General features: G+C 41.1%; 1 protein-coding gene and 1 pseudogene across 5 annotated transcripts in view; both read right to left on the reverse strand.

Moving 5' to 3' along the window:
* The window catches only part of Helz (helicase with zinc finger), a 181,032-nt gene that overhangs the window by 103,164 nt on the left and 62,745 nt on the right, over window positions 1-15,123 (reverse strand). For all 5 annotated transcript variants that reach the window (XM_045159247.1, XM_045159244.1, XM_045159245.1 and 2 more), the window contains one exon: window positions 4,377-4,644. In XM_045159247.1, the coding sequence (XP_045015182.1) occupies window positions 4,377-4,644 (268 nt within the window). The remainder of the gene's footprint in view (window positions 1-4,376; window positions 4,645-15,123) is intronic.
* LOC123463631 lies at window positions 7,013-7,153 on the reverse strand (annotated as a pseudogene).

The following is a 15,123-nucleotide window of genomic DNA, read 5'->3' on the forward strand; positions in this document are numbered from 1 at the left end:
GACTGAATTCAGCTTGTGAATATCCCCAATGTAGTTAATAACTATCACCTAGTTTTAAAGATTAAAAAAACAGAAAGGGGGCTGGAAGGATCACGTAGCACTTAAGGCACTTGCCTGCAAAACCCAACACCACAAGAGTTCGATTTCCCAGAACCCGTGTAAAGCCAGATGCACACGGTGGTACATGCATCTAGAGTCATTTACAGCGGCTAAAGACCCTGGGGCACCCATTCTTTCTCTCTCTTGCTATTTCTTTCTCCCTCCCTCATTCCCTCCCTCCCTCCGTCCCCCTCTCTGTCCCTGTCTGTCTGCCTCCCTCTCCCCCTCCCCCCCCCCTCTCTCTCTCTCTCTACTGGGCATGGTGGCACACACCTCTAACCCCAGCACATAGAAGGCAGAGATAGGAGGACTGCAATGAGTTTAAGGCCAGTCTGAGATTACACAGTGAATTCCAGGTCAGCCTGGGCTAGAGCGAGATCCTACCTCAAAAAAAAAGCAAAAAGCTCAAATGTTCTCATAAAAGGACTATAATCAGCCTGGTGTGGTGCACACCTTTAATCCCAGCACTTGGGAGGCAGAAGTAGGAGGACTACTGTGAATTCAAGGCCACCCTAAGACTACATAGTGAATTCCAGGACAGCCTGAGTGAGAGTTAGACCCTACCTTGAAAAACCAAGAAATAAAAATAAATAAATAAATAAATAAATAAATAAATAAATAAATAAGACTATAATTGGGCTGAAGAGATGGCTTGGTAGTTAAGGCATTTGCCTACAAAGCCAAGGACCCAGGTTCAATTCCCCAGAACCCACATAAGCCAGATACACAAAGGGCATAAGCATCTGGAGTTTGTTTGCAATTGCTGGAGGCCCTGGCATGCCCATTCTCTCTGTCTGTCTCTCTTCTTTCTCTGCTTGCAAATAAATAATTAATTTTTTAAAAAATTTAAACACTAAGCTGGGCGTGGTGGCGCACACCTTTAATCCCAGCACTTGGGAGGCAGAGGTAGGAGGATCACCGTGAGTTCGAGGCCACCCTGAGACTACATAGTGAATTCCAGGTCATCCTGGGCTAGAGTGAGACCCTACCTCAAAAAACCAAAAAAAAAAAAAAAAAAAAAAAAATTTAAACACTATAAGCTATCTCACTAACATGTCAGCACACTCTATCTAACCACAATCTCTTCTTTTCATACCTCAAGGTATTTTCACAACCATGAACATTAAGGGTTGCAATAGACACTGTGCCACATGACTTTATATTTATTTGTTTGCTTCTCCTTATAAAATGTGGCCATTAAAGAACATTTCAAAAGTAGAGGAAACAATGATCAGAACTTAAAAATCACCTACGGTGCCAACCAGTATATGTGATCAAACTCCTCTTCCCAGTGCTTCCATTAAAAAAAAAAAAAAAAGTATAAAAATACATATCTGTGGGTGGCATTGGAATGGCAGTGGGTAAGGTTTCATAATTACATTTCCTCCCTTCCTATCATTATTAGTACAAGATGCCTAAGAACATGATTCCACTAGTTTTAGGATGCTCAGCCTCACAGCTGCATGGCAATTAACTTATTCTTTCTTACCCTTTGGAAAATATTTGTGTACAGAAATACTACCTTTATCTCTATTTCTTCAGTGTGATTACCTAATAGATAGAATTAAACCACAAGGTTCAAAGTTTTGAAAAGCCACTCTAAGCCAGACGAAGTGGTGCGCACCTTTAATCCCAGCACTCGGGAGGCAGGGGTAGGTGGATTACTATGAGTTTGAGGCCACCCTGAGACTACACATGAATTCCAGGTCATCCTGAGCTACAGCAAGACCCTACTTTGAGGGAGGGAGGGAGGGAGGGAGGCCCACACTACAAAAGGCCAGATATCCTCCCAACACACCGACTTAGCTCACCAGCAGAGCTTATCTCACACTGATGTTATGTTCAAGACAGTTTTATCTTGGCTTTTAAATCCAAGAGTAATTATTTCTTGAGCAGTATCTGACCAGTTTAATAGGGTTACTTCTTTTTGCCATTCCGACAAATTTTTTTTTAATAAAATTTTGAATGTAAGAGCCAAAGGAAGGGTAGGACTCCTTACAACGTGCTCCCCACAGACACAAAATGGCCTGGATATCCATGACCTCATAGTGCCTGACACTACCTACACAAGACCATCATAAGGGGAGGAAAAGATCATGACATCAAAACAAAACAGAGACTAACTGAGATGGGGAGAATGGAGTTTCAAAGGGGAAAGTGGGGGGATGGAGGGTATTACCATGCAATATTTTTTATAATCATGGAAGGTATTAATAAAAACGATTTTTTTTAAAACAAAAAAAGTAAAATAAAAATGGTCTCCTGGTAAGGTGGTTGGGTTTTATTTTTCTTGTGTTGTGGACTGCAGCCCCAAACTGGTCTTGAACTCATAATCCTCCTGCTTTTGCCTCCTAACTGCTAGGATTGCAGGTATCTATGGCCATGCCAAGCTCTCTGGTAAGTTTAAACTCTATTTCATACCAATATTTGTGATTGATTATAATGTTCTTACCTAAGAAAAAAGAAGATATAGTAATGCAAACAATACACATACACATTAATGTGAGTAGTGTACACAATATAAGCCTCTATCATTATTTAATAATTTCATTAGAATAGCCTATAGACACAATCAACAAAAGCCTTTAAAGACATCATAAATTGTCCTGTAATCCCAGCACATGGGAGGAAAAGGTGATAAGTGGCAAGTTCAAGACCAGCCTAGGCTACGTATCAAAACTTGGGGTGAGGATGAATATGAGAATGAACTGACCACAGATGGACCATGATGCAGCCTTAGAACAATGGAAATAAATTACACTGACTTTGCACATTGTGATATGTATATATGTTTTTCGAGGTAGGGTCTCACTCTAGCCTAGGCCAACCTGTAATTCACTATGCGGTCTCAGGGTGGCCTCAAACTCACAGCAATCCTCCTACCTCTGCCTCCCAAGTGCTGAGATAAAAGGCGTGCACCACTATGCCCAGCTTTGTACATATATTTTGTATGAAATTAAATTCTTTAAAAGGTTAAATCATATTTATCATATTTATTCTCCAAATAGCTAGCATAATGTACTTTTCTTTTTTTGATTTTTCGAGGTAGGGTCTCTCAGGGCGGCCTCAAACTCACAGTGCTCCTCCTTCTGCCTCCCCAGTGCTGGGATTAAAGGCGTGCACCACCACACCCAGCTAGCACACTGAACTTTTAAGTTTTCATTTATTCTTTTCTGAATATACCTTTAACAAGTGTTCACAATCTATTAATTATATTAATGGTAAGGCACCAATAAAGCAGCTTGAACAAAAAAATATTTTAGCTAGCTGGGCATGGTGACACATACCTTTAATCCCAGCACTCAGGAGGCAGAAGGAGGAGGATCACTGAATTCGAGGCCACCCTGAGATTACACAGTGAATTCCAGGTCAGCCTAGGCTAGAGTGAGACCCTACCTAGAATAAATAAAAAATTATTGTTAGCTAGGCTACACTAAGGAAAAGTACTTACAAAACTGTAGTCATGTCTCATGGTAGTTTAATTTTTAAGGTATATCTTCAGTTTATCTAAACAGCAAAAAGCTACTCCCAAATATAACAATGATCTTATTAATAGTTTCTATCACTCATACTTTCATTTAAGATTATTTTTCTTAAAAGGATCAAATAAGATTTTGAGTTAAGTTCTTTGGTCTTCAGCTGTGATAAATGAAAACATAAAACATAATAAATACTTACAAACTGCTGTAAAAATATTTCATCATCAAATACCTTTTCTGAAAATATAAATCGCACCATTCTTAAATGAACTTTCAGAACACATGTTTTACTTTTTTCACATTTATTTAACAAATATGAACTGAATGTTTGCTATGACCATCCTCCACCACCAGGTTTCTAACAAACAAGACCACAGCTGTACCAGCGCGACAAAGAGCTGGTCCTCAGGAAGGTCTTGTGAAAGACAACCAAGTACCACGCACAATCCTTGCTCACACATCTATCACTTAAAGGCAGAATACAGAGCCAGGTGGGATGGCTCACACCTATAATCCCAGCACTCAAGACACAGAGACAGGAAGAGTTCAATGCCTGCCTGGTCTATACAGCAAGCTCCAGGGCAGCCAGAGCTACAGAACAAGACCCTGTCTCTCTCTCTCTCAATCTCTCTCACACATACACACACATACTGAAGACAGACTACAGGTAGCAAACAATAATCATTTACTACCCATATTCACTTAAGCACATTTCCATGGTAAAATTACAAATACCACCAAAAGGAAAGATGAAAGGGTTGGGGGAGGGTGAGCAGAGAGCAGTGTTAAGGAACTTACTTGCTGACTTCTTTATACTGGGCTATCTCTTCAATATAGAGCAGGTCATGCAACCGGGACTGATAGTTGGTCTTGGTCAATGATTTGTCTAAAACAGACTGGGTAAAAAGCTGGTCAGCAGAGAGAGGGATTTGGTATCTGATCAGAAGGCTCTTCTCCAAATCAGTAGTTTCATTAGGTTCAAAATCTATGACAGTCTTAGAAGAAGAGTCCCAACGCTTAGCTGTGGTCACCAGCTGCTGCTTTGCATGCATCAGGTATTCAAGATCTAAATGGAAGCAAGAAACACATTTTTAAGGAACACGACATTAAATTCTCAAACTACATATTTATACATCTGGTAAGAGAACGTCATATACCAGAGCTAAAATTCCTTAAAATAATACAAAAACCCACTGACAGTAGTTTCCCCATACCAGAACTACTTTGTGACTGTTTTAACAGAGCACTATCACTGGGAATCCATATAAGGGCCATCTTATACACCTGAGGCTAGGCCATGCCACAAGTAGTTAACAGCATTTAAAGGAGGATTAGCATTTAGAACTTAACTCTTTTTAGCCATGAAAAAGATCTGCAAGAAAAAAGAGCTAATGGATTCTTTGAAAGACAAATTTTACCAAGTGATAATCATCACTTTTCGCCTCCTACTACCAATCCCCAGCTCATTAGACAAAGAGGAAAGAGACTAAAAGGCTAATGGCTTTTTCTTTTCTGTGCACAAGCAGACTACCTACAAACACAAATCTTTTACAAGACACAAGTGCACAACACTGCTCGTTCCTCAGCCACCACGATATGAAGCTCATGCCATTTCTTTAAAAAAAAAAAAAAAAAAGAGAGAAGCCAGGCATGGTGGCCCACGCCTTTAATCCCAGCACTCGTGAGGCAGAGGTAGGAGGATCGCCATGAGTTCAAGGCCATCCTGAGATGACAGAGTTAATTCCAGGTCAGCCTGAACCAGAGTGAGACCCTACCTCAAAAAAACAAAAAAAAAAGAGGGGGGGGAGGGCTGGAGAGATGGGTTAAAGGTTAAGGTGCATGCCTGCGAAGCCTAAGGACCAGGTTCAATTCTTCAAGTCCCACGAAAGCCAGATGCACAAGGTGGGACATGTGTCTAGAGTTCATTTGCAGGGGCTAGAAGCCCTAGCATGCCCATTCTATCTCTCTTGCTCCCTCTTCCCCTCTCAAATAAATAAATAAAAATAAAATGTTTAAAAAAAGGGGGGTGCTGGAGAGATGGCTTAGTGGTTAAGCGCTTGCCTGTGAAGCCTAAGGACCTCGGTTCGAGGTTCCATTCCCAAGGACCCACGTTAGGCAGATGCACAAGTGGGCGAACGCATCTGGAGTTTGTTTGCAGTGGCTAGAAGCCCTGGCGCGCCCATATTCTCTCCCTCCCTCCCTCCCTCTCCCTAGCTCCCTCTTCCTCCCTCCCTCCCTCTCTCCCTCTCCCTCCCTCTCCCTCTCTCTCTCTCTCCCTCTCTCTCTCTCTGCCTCTTTCTCTTTCTGTCTGTCCCTCGTTCTCAAATAAATAAATAAAAATTAAAAAAAAAAAAACAAAAAGAGAGAGAGAGAAAAGCCAGGTGTGGTGACACATACTTTTAATCCCAGCACTCGGGAGGCAGGGGTAGGAGGATCGCCATGAGTTCAAGGCCACCCTGAGAATACAGAATAAATTCCAGGTCAGCTAGGCTAGAGTGAGACCCAACCTCAAAAAACCAAAAAAGGGGGGGGGGGATATGAAAGCCATCCCAAGAATGGCGCCCAGTCTGTGCCTGTTATTGTCTACTGAGTGAAATATGAGGACATCTAGAAAAAGGAATAAAGTTGTTTGACTGATCAGGATAAGACCTAGTTTCAATGAACTCAGGAGGCAGAGGTAGGAGGATCGCCAAGAGCTCCAGGCCACCCTGAGACTACAAGTGAATTCCAGGTCAGCCTGGACTAGAGTGAGACCCCATCTCAGAAAAAGGAACAAAAATAAGATACGAGAGCTGGACATGGTGGCACATGCCTTGAATCTCAGCACTCAGCAGCCAGAGGTAAGAGGATTATTATGAGTTCAAGGCCAGCTGGGACTATAAAATGCATTCTATACATCTGGGCTAGAGTAAGACTCTACCTCAACTTAAAAATAAAATTTTAAAAAAATTTTAAAAGGGCTGGAGAGATGGCTTAGCAGTTAATGTGCTTGCCTGCAAAGCCTAAGGATCTGTGTTCGACTCTCCAGATTTCATGTAAACCAGATGCACAAAAGTGAGGCAAGTGCAGGGTCGCACATGCCCACTAGTTGGAGGAAGCATTGGGACTTTGATATCAGTGGCTGAGGCCCTGGCGCACCAATTCTCTCCCCCTCTGTCTCTCTCTAAAATAAAAACAACAACAACAACAACAACAGTACTAACAATAATAATAAAGTATTTTTAGAGCAACTAGCCAGGTGTGGTGGCACACACCTTTAATCACAGCACTTGAGAGGCTGCAATAGGAGGACTGCTGTGAGTTTGAGGCCAGCCTGTGACTCCATAGTGAATTCCAGGTAGCTGGAGCTAGAGCAAGACCTCACCTCAAAAAACAAAAACAAAACAAAAAAAAAAAAAAGGATCTGACTGAAATCCCATTTTATTTATTTTAAACAGGGGAGAGTGAACACAGTCCCCTACTATCACAAATGCAGTCGAGTTTCCTGAATTTGGGGAAAATGAAGGAGTCAGCACATCCAGAGTGCAATGGATAAGCCTTGCCCTTAAAATGACTGTTTTAAGCCAGGTGTGGTTGTCCATGTCTTTAATCCCAGCATTCAGGAGGCTGAGGTCCAAGGATCAATCACCATGAGTTCAAGGCCAGCCTGGGGACACAGAATGAGTTCCAGGACAGCCTGGGCTAGATAGAGACACTTTTTCAAAACATAAAGGAAAAAATAGTAAAAAAGATGTATTGTTGAGTTAGTGCTTTTATAATTTTTATTTGTTTGTTTATTCACTCAATTTTTGCAGTGCTGAATGAAACTCAAAGTCCATACATACTAGGCAAGTCTTCTTCCCCTGGACTAACCCCGGATCTGACTCTGCAAACTCTAAATGTTACACACGCATTACAAACATGTATGTAATCTTCTACCCCTGGACTAACCCACGGATCTGATTCTGCAAACTCTAAATGTTACACACACATTATAAACATGTATGTATAGTCTTCTACCCCTGGACTAACCCCTGGATCTGACTCTGCAAACTCTAAATATTACACACACATTATAAACATGTATGTATAGTCATCCACCAAGGGCTTTTTCTCAATAGTAGTAAATATCCTATTATCTTAACAAAATTGTGAAGGTCCTGTCCTAATTTATAACTTTACTCCTTCAAAAAAGGATTTTTTTTTTTTGCCAGAAGTGGCTAAAGTAGGAGGAACACTGAGTTCAAGGCCAGCCTGAGACTAATTCCAAGTCAGCCTGGGCTAGAACAAGACCCTACCACCTCAAACTTCCTCCCCTCCACACACCAATAAAAACTTTTTGGAGCCTACAGCAGGGGAAACCAACCGCTATCTAACTGGACTGGACTGGAGGCCTGCTCCAAAAGAAGGAGTATTTGCCTGGCACTGAAAACCCAGTCAAAAGCCTACCGTGGGGGAAATCATGGAATAATGCCTGCTGTTGTCTGGATACATGCATACACTATGCCCACCAAACTGCCCTGTAAGCACTTTCTTAATGTTTCCATCCATATATTAATGCTACTCTCACTTTTGGTTAGAAAGAAGCTTCTCTTTTCAGATGGTGGTGACCACGGGGATGACTCAAAAGGAACCATAGTGCTGAGAAGTGACAGAGGAGTAGTCAACACTGAGACATCTCTATCACACCTTCCAAGGCTCAGGGTCCATTGCGGAAGAGGTGGCAGGAAGAATATAAGAGCCAAGGAAGGCTAGGACTCCTTACAATGCACTCTTCCAGACACAGAATGGACTGGGTATCCATGAGCTCGCAGTGCCTGACACTACCTACGCAAGACCATCATAATAGGAGGAAAAGATCATGACTGATTAGAAAAAAAGAAGGGATTCAGGGGGAGGGGTTGAGAATGAGAGAATGGGGGGATGGATGGAAACTATCATGGTTTATTGCCTATACTTATGCAAGCTGCCAAAAGTTTTTAAAAGGCTTTTTTTCTCTCAAATTTCTCTCAAATGCAAAGATAACTACAACTATCACAGATGTAAAGATGGCCTTCTCAGGCTGGAGGGATGGCTTACAGGTTAAGGCGCTTCCCTACAAAGCCAAAAGACCCAGGTTTGATTCCCTAGGACCCACGTAAACCAGATGCAGAAGGTAGTACATGTGTCTGGAGTTGAGTTTGCAGTGGCAGGAGGTCCTGGCATGCCCATTCTCTCTCTCTCTCTCTTTCTCTCTCAAACAAATAATTTTTTTTAAATGGCCCTCTCATTAAAAGTTTCTACTTTTAAAATCCTCTAGGGTGAGCCAGGCATGGTGGCGCACGCCTTTAATCCCAGCACTCGGGAGGCAGAGGTAAGAGGATCGCCATGAGTTCAAGGCCACCCTGAGACTACAGAGTTAATTCCAGGTCAGCCTGGACCAGAGTGAGACCCTACCTCAAAAAAACAAAAAAAAAAAAAAATCCTCTAGGGTGGATCAGGTGTGGTGGCACATGCCTGTAATTCCAATATTCCAGAGGCTGAGGTAGAAGGATCACTGGAAATTCAAGGCCAACTGGGATCCATAGAGAGTATCATGTCAGCCAGAGCTATACAACAGGACCCTTCCTCAAGTAAAACAAAACAAAAATAGTCTAGATTGATGGCCTAGCCTGTGTGGCAACCTCACAAATAGAGGTTCACTAAACTAATCTAACCACTCTTCCTATCAACTCTAGAATTAGCTCTGACTACTCATGAATTACAGCACAGCTGCAAAAAGCAGTTAAATCATGCCAATGCCAAGACTCCCAGACAGATCACATCCTCACTGAAGTTCAGGTGCTCACAGTCATCACATACAAGGGTGTATGCGATTGTTTCCATCCTTAAGTCAGAAGTCAAGAAGAAGCTGAGCATGTTGTAATGACAGCACTACGTAAGCAGAGGCAGGAGGAATGCTGCAAACAGTGAGCTCCGTATGATCCACTGCTACAGAGCAACTCTTACTTTAATAAATCACATTAAAAATATCAAAATGATACACAGCAGAAGTACAGCAAGAAACCAAATAATCAGCTCTTTATTTTTAAAATATTTTATTAATTTATTTGCAAGTACAGAGAGACACAGAAGCAAAACAGACAGACAAGACAGTACAGGCAGACCAGTGTTTCTAGCAGCTGCAAACAAACTCCAGATACATGTGCCACTTTATGCATCTGGCTTTACATAGTAATGGGGAACCTAACTGGGGTCATTAGACATTGCAGGCAAGTACCTTAGGCAATGAGCCACCTCTCCAACCCATCATCACCTCTTTAAAAATAAATGATTAAAGGATGTATTTGATATATAGTAGAAAGATGCCTATTATTTGGGGGTAGGAAATCTATATTTCATATTTATATTTTAAATTTTACTTACGTGAATTCAGACTATGCTAAAATTAATATTGTATTCATACTTTTTTGCTGGGTGTAGGAAATCTATATTTCATATTTATATTTTAAATTTTACTTATGTGAATTCAGACTATGCTAAAATTAATATTGTATTCATACTTTTTTGCTGGGTGTGATGGTATACACTTTTATGAGACAGAGAAATAATTGGTGCACCAGGGCTTCCAGCCACTGTAATCAAACTCCAAGCACATGCGTCACTTTGTGCATCTGGCTTATACAGAATTTGGGGAGTTGAACATGGGTCCTTTGGCTTCCAAAATTAAAGATCACACCCTTTGTTAGAAAATATTTTGGTCTGCAGCTTTACAAATCCTGACTGCCCAAATAAATAGTAATACAGAAGTTCACAACAATTCCAATGTCCTTCCTTCCCTTCCCCAACTGCAACCTTAAAGCAAAATAAGCCACTCTTGACTGCTGACTCCATCCGTATTCTCTCTTTAGGAAGCAACAGGACAGCATCAAGAGCACCTCCATTTTTTCACATACTTCTCACTTACACTGACCTTAGTCACAACCACTTTTAAAAATCTCTTCCGGGCTGGAGAAATGGCTTAGCGGCTAAGCGCTTGCCTATGAAGCCTAAGGACCCCAGTTTGAGGCTCGATTCTCCAGGACCCACATTAGCCAGATGCACAAGGGGGCACACGCGTCTGGAGTTCATTTGCAGTGGCTGGAGGCCCTGGTGTGCCTATTCTCTCTCTCTCTTTCTATTTGCCTCTTTCTCTCTCTGTGTCCATTACTCTCAAATAAATAAATAAAAATAAAAAAAATTTTTTAAAAATCTCTTCCTACTAGAAGTGACAGGAATGCTCAGCACTACAATACCTCTATCAACTTCCAAGGCTCAGGGCTTATTGCAGAAGAGGGGGTGAAAAGCCAAAGGACGGGTAGGACTCCTTACAACGTGCTCCTCCAGACACAAAATAACCTGGATATCCAGGGAATTACCATGGAATATTGTTTACAATTATGGAAGTTGTCAATAAAAAAAAAATTTTAAATCTCTTCCTATTGCATTCCCAATCACATATATGACTGTAAGTGCATACACGCGCGCGTGTGCGCACGCGCACACACACACACACACGTGCATATATATAGATATATATATATATATCCATCCATCCTTAACTTGAAGAGAACATAAAGGAAATTGGAAATTTTTTTTTTAATTTTTACTTATTTATTTGACAAAGAAAGAGGGAGAGAGAGCGAGGGGGAGAGAGAGAATAGGTGTGCTAGGGCCTCCAGCTACTGCAAACGAATCCAGACACATGTGCCCCCTTGTGCATCTGGCTGACATGGGTCCTAGGCAATCAAACCTGGGTCCTTTGGCTTTGCAAGCAAATACCTTAACTGCTAAGCCATCACTCCAGCCCTGGAAATGATTTTTATTTATTTTTTATTTATTTATTTATTTTTTTTTCGAGGTAGGGTCACACTCTAGCCCAGGCTGACCTGGAATTCACTATGGAGTCTCAGGGTGGCCTCGAACTCACGGCGATCCTCCTACCTCTGCCTCCCGAGTGCTGGGATTAAAGGCGTGCACCACCACGCCCAGCTCTGGAAATAACTTTTAAGTTAGACAATTTTGTGCTCAAGTCAGCATGCCCTACTGTCACACAGCACAAAAATGTGTACCAAGCTTGCAGATTTAAATGTAAAATTTTAACATGCTACTTCTGGATATTCAAAACACAATTCCAAATCAACATTTGAAGTCCAAAATTTTCTAATACTCCAAGTTGTAGGAGGCAGCGCATAAGGCAATTTCCTAAGCAAGGGAAAAATAACTCCTTCCATTGTAAGAGCCTTCTGCCACCTATACACTTTTTAAGTCATACCTACAAGTTCAGTCCAAAAGTACCTTTTAATACAGCATTATCTTTTTCTGAACCTGGATCTCATTAAATAAAAGAAAAAAACTGAAAACAAAGTTAAAGTTACATACACTTCTTAAACAGTTCACAAGATTACCATATAACTACTAGAGAAAAAATCCATTCATGGCTCATAAATAGGAAAGCTCTGGATACTTTACATGTCATGACAATAATGTTTAAAACAAAATCCATGGAGTTTCTGTTTTCTCCACTCCCCTCAAAAGCTGAGGGACAACCAATACGGAACAATAGATCAGGAAACCACCATCTGCTAAGAGTCACACACCATGTAAAGAAGCCCACAGGCAAAGCAGATAGATGCAGAGAACCTTCGATCACTGAGGCACACTGAGACTCTACGAGGGAATTTCTTACCATAGGTGTTGCTATTCATTTCAGCAGAACACAGGTTAAGAAACTGACTGTAAAATTGGCCTGGATATCCATGACCTCACAGTGCCTGACACTACCTACACAAGACCATCATAAGAGGAGGAAAAGATCATGACATCAAAATAAAAGAGACTGATTGAGATGGGGAGGGGATATGATGGAGAATGGAATTTCTAAGGGGAAAAGGGGGGAGGGAGGGTATTACCATGGGTATTTTTTATAATCATGGAAAATATTAATAAAAATTGAGGGAAAAAAAGAAATTTACTGTAAGGGGCTGGAAAGATGGCTTAGCAATTAAGGTGCTTGCGTGCACAGCCATAGGACCCAGGTTCAATTCCCCAAGATCCACGTAAGCCAGATGCTCAAGGTGGAGCATGCATCTAGAGTGTGTTTGCAGTGGCTAGAAGCCCTCAGGCACCCAAACCCATATTCACTTACTCTCTCTCTCTCTTTTGCTCTAATAAATAAATTTTTAAAAAGAAATTCACAGTAAACTAACACATGGCCTAGCAGGCCCAAATGTGTAATGGAAAAGAAATACAGGTACCCAACATCAACTTAAGAACAAAGACTTAGCTTGGAAATGCGTGCCCAGCCAAGTGGGAGGAACAAGCGGTGCTCAGAGGCATGTCTCACTTGCTCCAGTTTGACTTCACACTAACCTTCTTTGCATGAAGAAACAAAATTATATTGTAACTCATCATGTAATCAAAACATCAGGAAAAAGGATGGAGCCCAGGCATACAGACCTATCCCTAGAATGACTTTTTCTTCTAAATTGTAAACCAAACAAGTTCCAAGAATACTACTGGCTACGGCCAGATGTCAAAGGAGCCAGTCAGTCCCCGCACTCGGAAGGCAGAGGTAGAAGGATTGCCATGAGTTCGAGTCCACCCTGAGACTCCATAGTGAATTCCAGGTCAGCTTGGGCTACAGTGAGACCCTACCTTGAAAAACCAAAAAAAAAAAAAGTAGCTGTTTTGCTCTGTCTCTTAACATTACCATAAGAGCAATCCAGGAACAGATATAAAACAGGATACTGCCACTTTACGTTCTTCGTACAGTTGTACCGCAACAATTTTTTGCTCAGGTTTTTTGCTGCGAAGAACTCTGTCCTGATAATCAAAACCACTGACTGGTACTAAGATAGGGGTAGGAACAAGCACAACACTACTTATATCCTGCTTCTACTGCCTAAGAATGCTACTGTGACTCCCAGTACATATGGAAACAAACTGAACCGTGCAAGAAAACATTTTTATGAACAACAACAAAAAAAAAGACATTAGCGACATCAATTTTAAGTACAGAAGAACTAACAGATAGAACTAAAGATTAGTACAACAGGTCAGCTAATCCAAAGAATAACCAAAAATGGTTAGCCAAATGTCACTAGCTTGCCAAAACACAGATTTACGTTACTCCACTCTTTTTTTTGGGGGGGGGGTGTTTTTGATTTCTTGAGATGGGGGTCTCATTCCAGCCCAGGCTGATCTAGAACTAACTCAGTAGCTTCAGGCTGGCCTCAAATTCCTGGCAGTCCTCCTACCTCAGCCTAGCGAGAGCTGGGATTGAAGGTGTGCGCTACCCATGCCCAGCTAGTTTTTCTTTTTAAAATACTCAAAAGTTTGTAACAGAAAATAGATTTTGTACATTTTGTATCATTCTTTTGTAATAAGTTGTTCTGTCCTTGAACAACAAATTTAACTAGATGAAATTAATCTTTCCAACGTCTAATGTTTCCCCGTCCTTCACAAATTTTCTCATGTGAAATTATTTTAATACTCAAAAAATGTAGCTACTTAAAAGTAAAATATTGTTTAAAGATACCAAACTATGAGGATGTCACTAGAAAATTAAAAAAGAAAAAAAGAAAAAAAAAAAGAGTACCACCTGTGTTACAAGAAGGAGAAAATGTCTTTGATGTTCGCTTTGGCAACCTCTTTACTTCCTACATTGTATTCGGTTGCCAAGATCTGCAGGTGCTATGGCCTCAGGTCTTTATCTGTTTTTAATGTCCCTCTGCTAGCATAATAAAAATAAAAAGGTTCCTTTAACCTCACCTCACAAGTAAGCAATGAGCACGGAACCCTTGCATCTGATCATGAAGAATGCCCTGTCCCAGGTTCTTATAAATGGGACACCAGTCACAGGACGCTTGGTCAGCATCAACACAACACCGAGTTTCATATAGCTTTACTCCATGAAATGTTACTAAACAGATCCTTACGCATTTGTTGAATAAAATAATGCACCTATAAATCCAACCCTGCTTGCAGCCAAAGAAAAAGGGGCTAAAATGCCCTTCCCTTTTCCTCTTGGATCGAGGCATAAAATTGAGGTCAAGACACTAATATGACAAACATATACAGCAGGTAAGCAGCAGGGAGGCAGGCGCTCACTAACTGAAACCTGGGTTTCCTCCGCAAAGCACGGAGCAGGTCCTGTCAGACCCCTGGTCTCCTTTACACTGATGACTGTATAAACTGACTTTCGCTATAGTGAGGGCTTTCCATTCAAAGATAATGTACTAATATCAGCAAAACTAACTGTAAAGTCAGTAGACACAGAAATGGAAACTGCAGATGTACACACAATTACCATCAGAAAGACATTCTAGTAAGCCAAATACTAAAATATCTTACTTTAACAAAAAATCGGTTGACAAAATCATCTATGCACATAAGTTTAAGGAACCTCAAAATGAGATTTACCAATGACTGTCAATACAGAGATCAGAGCACAATGTGACCCACTTTGTGGCTATCATATAGTAAATGAGTCAATTAGCTGGGGATTCTTTTTCTTTTATCATTCCCTTCCTATCCATGGAAAACT

This window comes from Jaculus jaculus, chromosome 9 (assembly GCF_020740685.1).
Source record: "Jaculus jaculus isolate mJacJac1 chromosome 9, mJacJac1.mat.Y.cur, whole genome shotgun sequence".
Lineage (NCBI taxonomy): Eukaryota > Metazoa > Chordata > Mammalia > Rodentia > Dipodidae > Jaculus > Jaculus jaculus.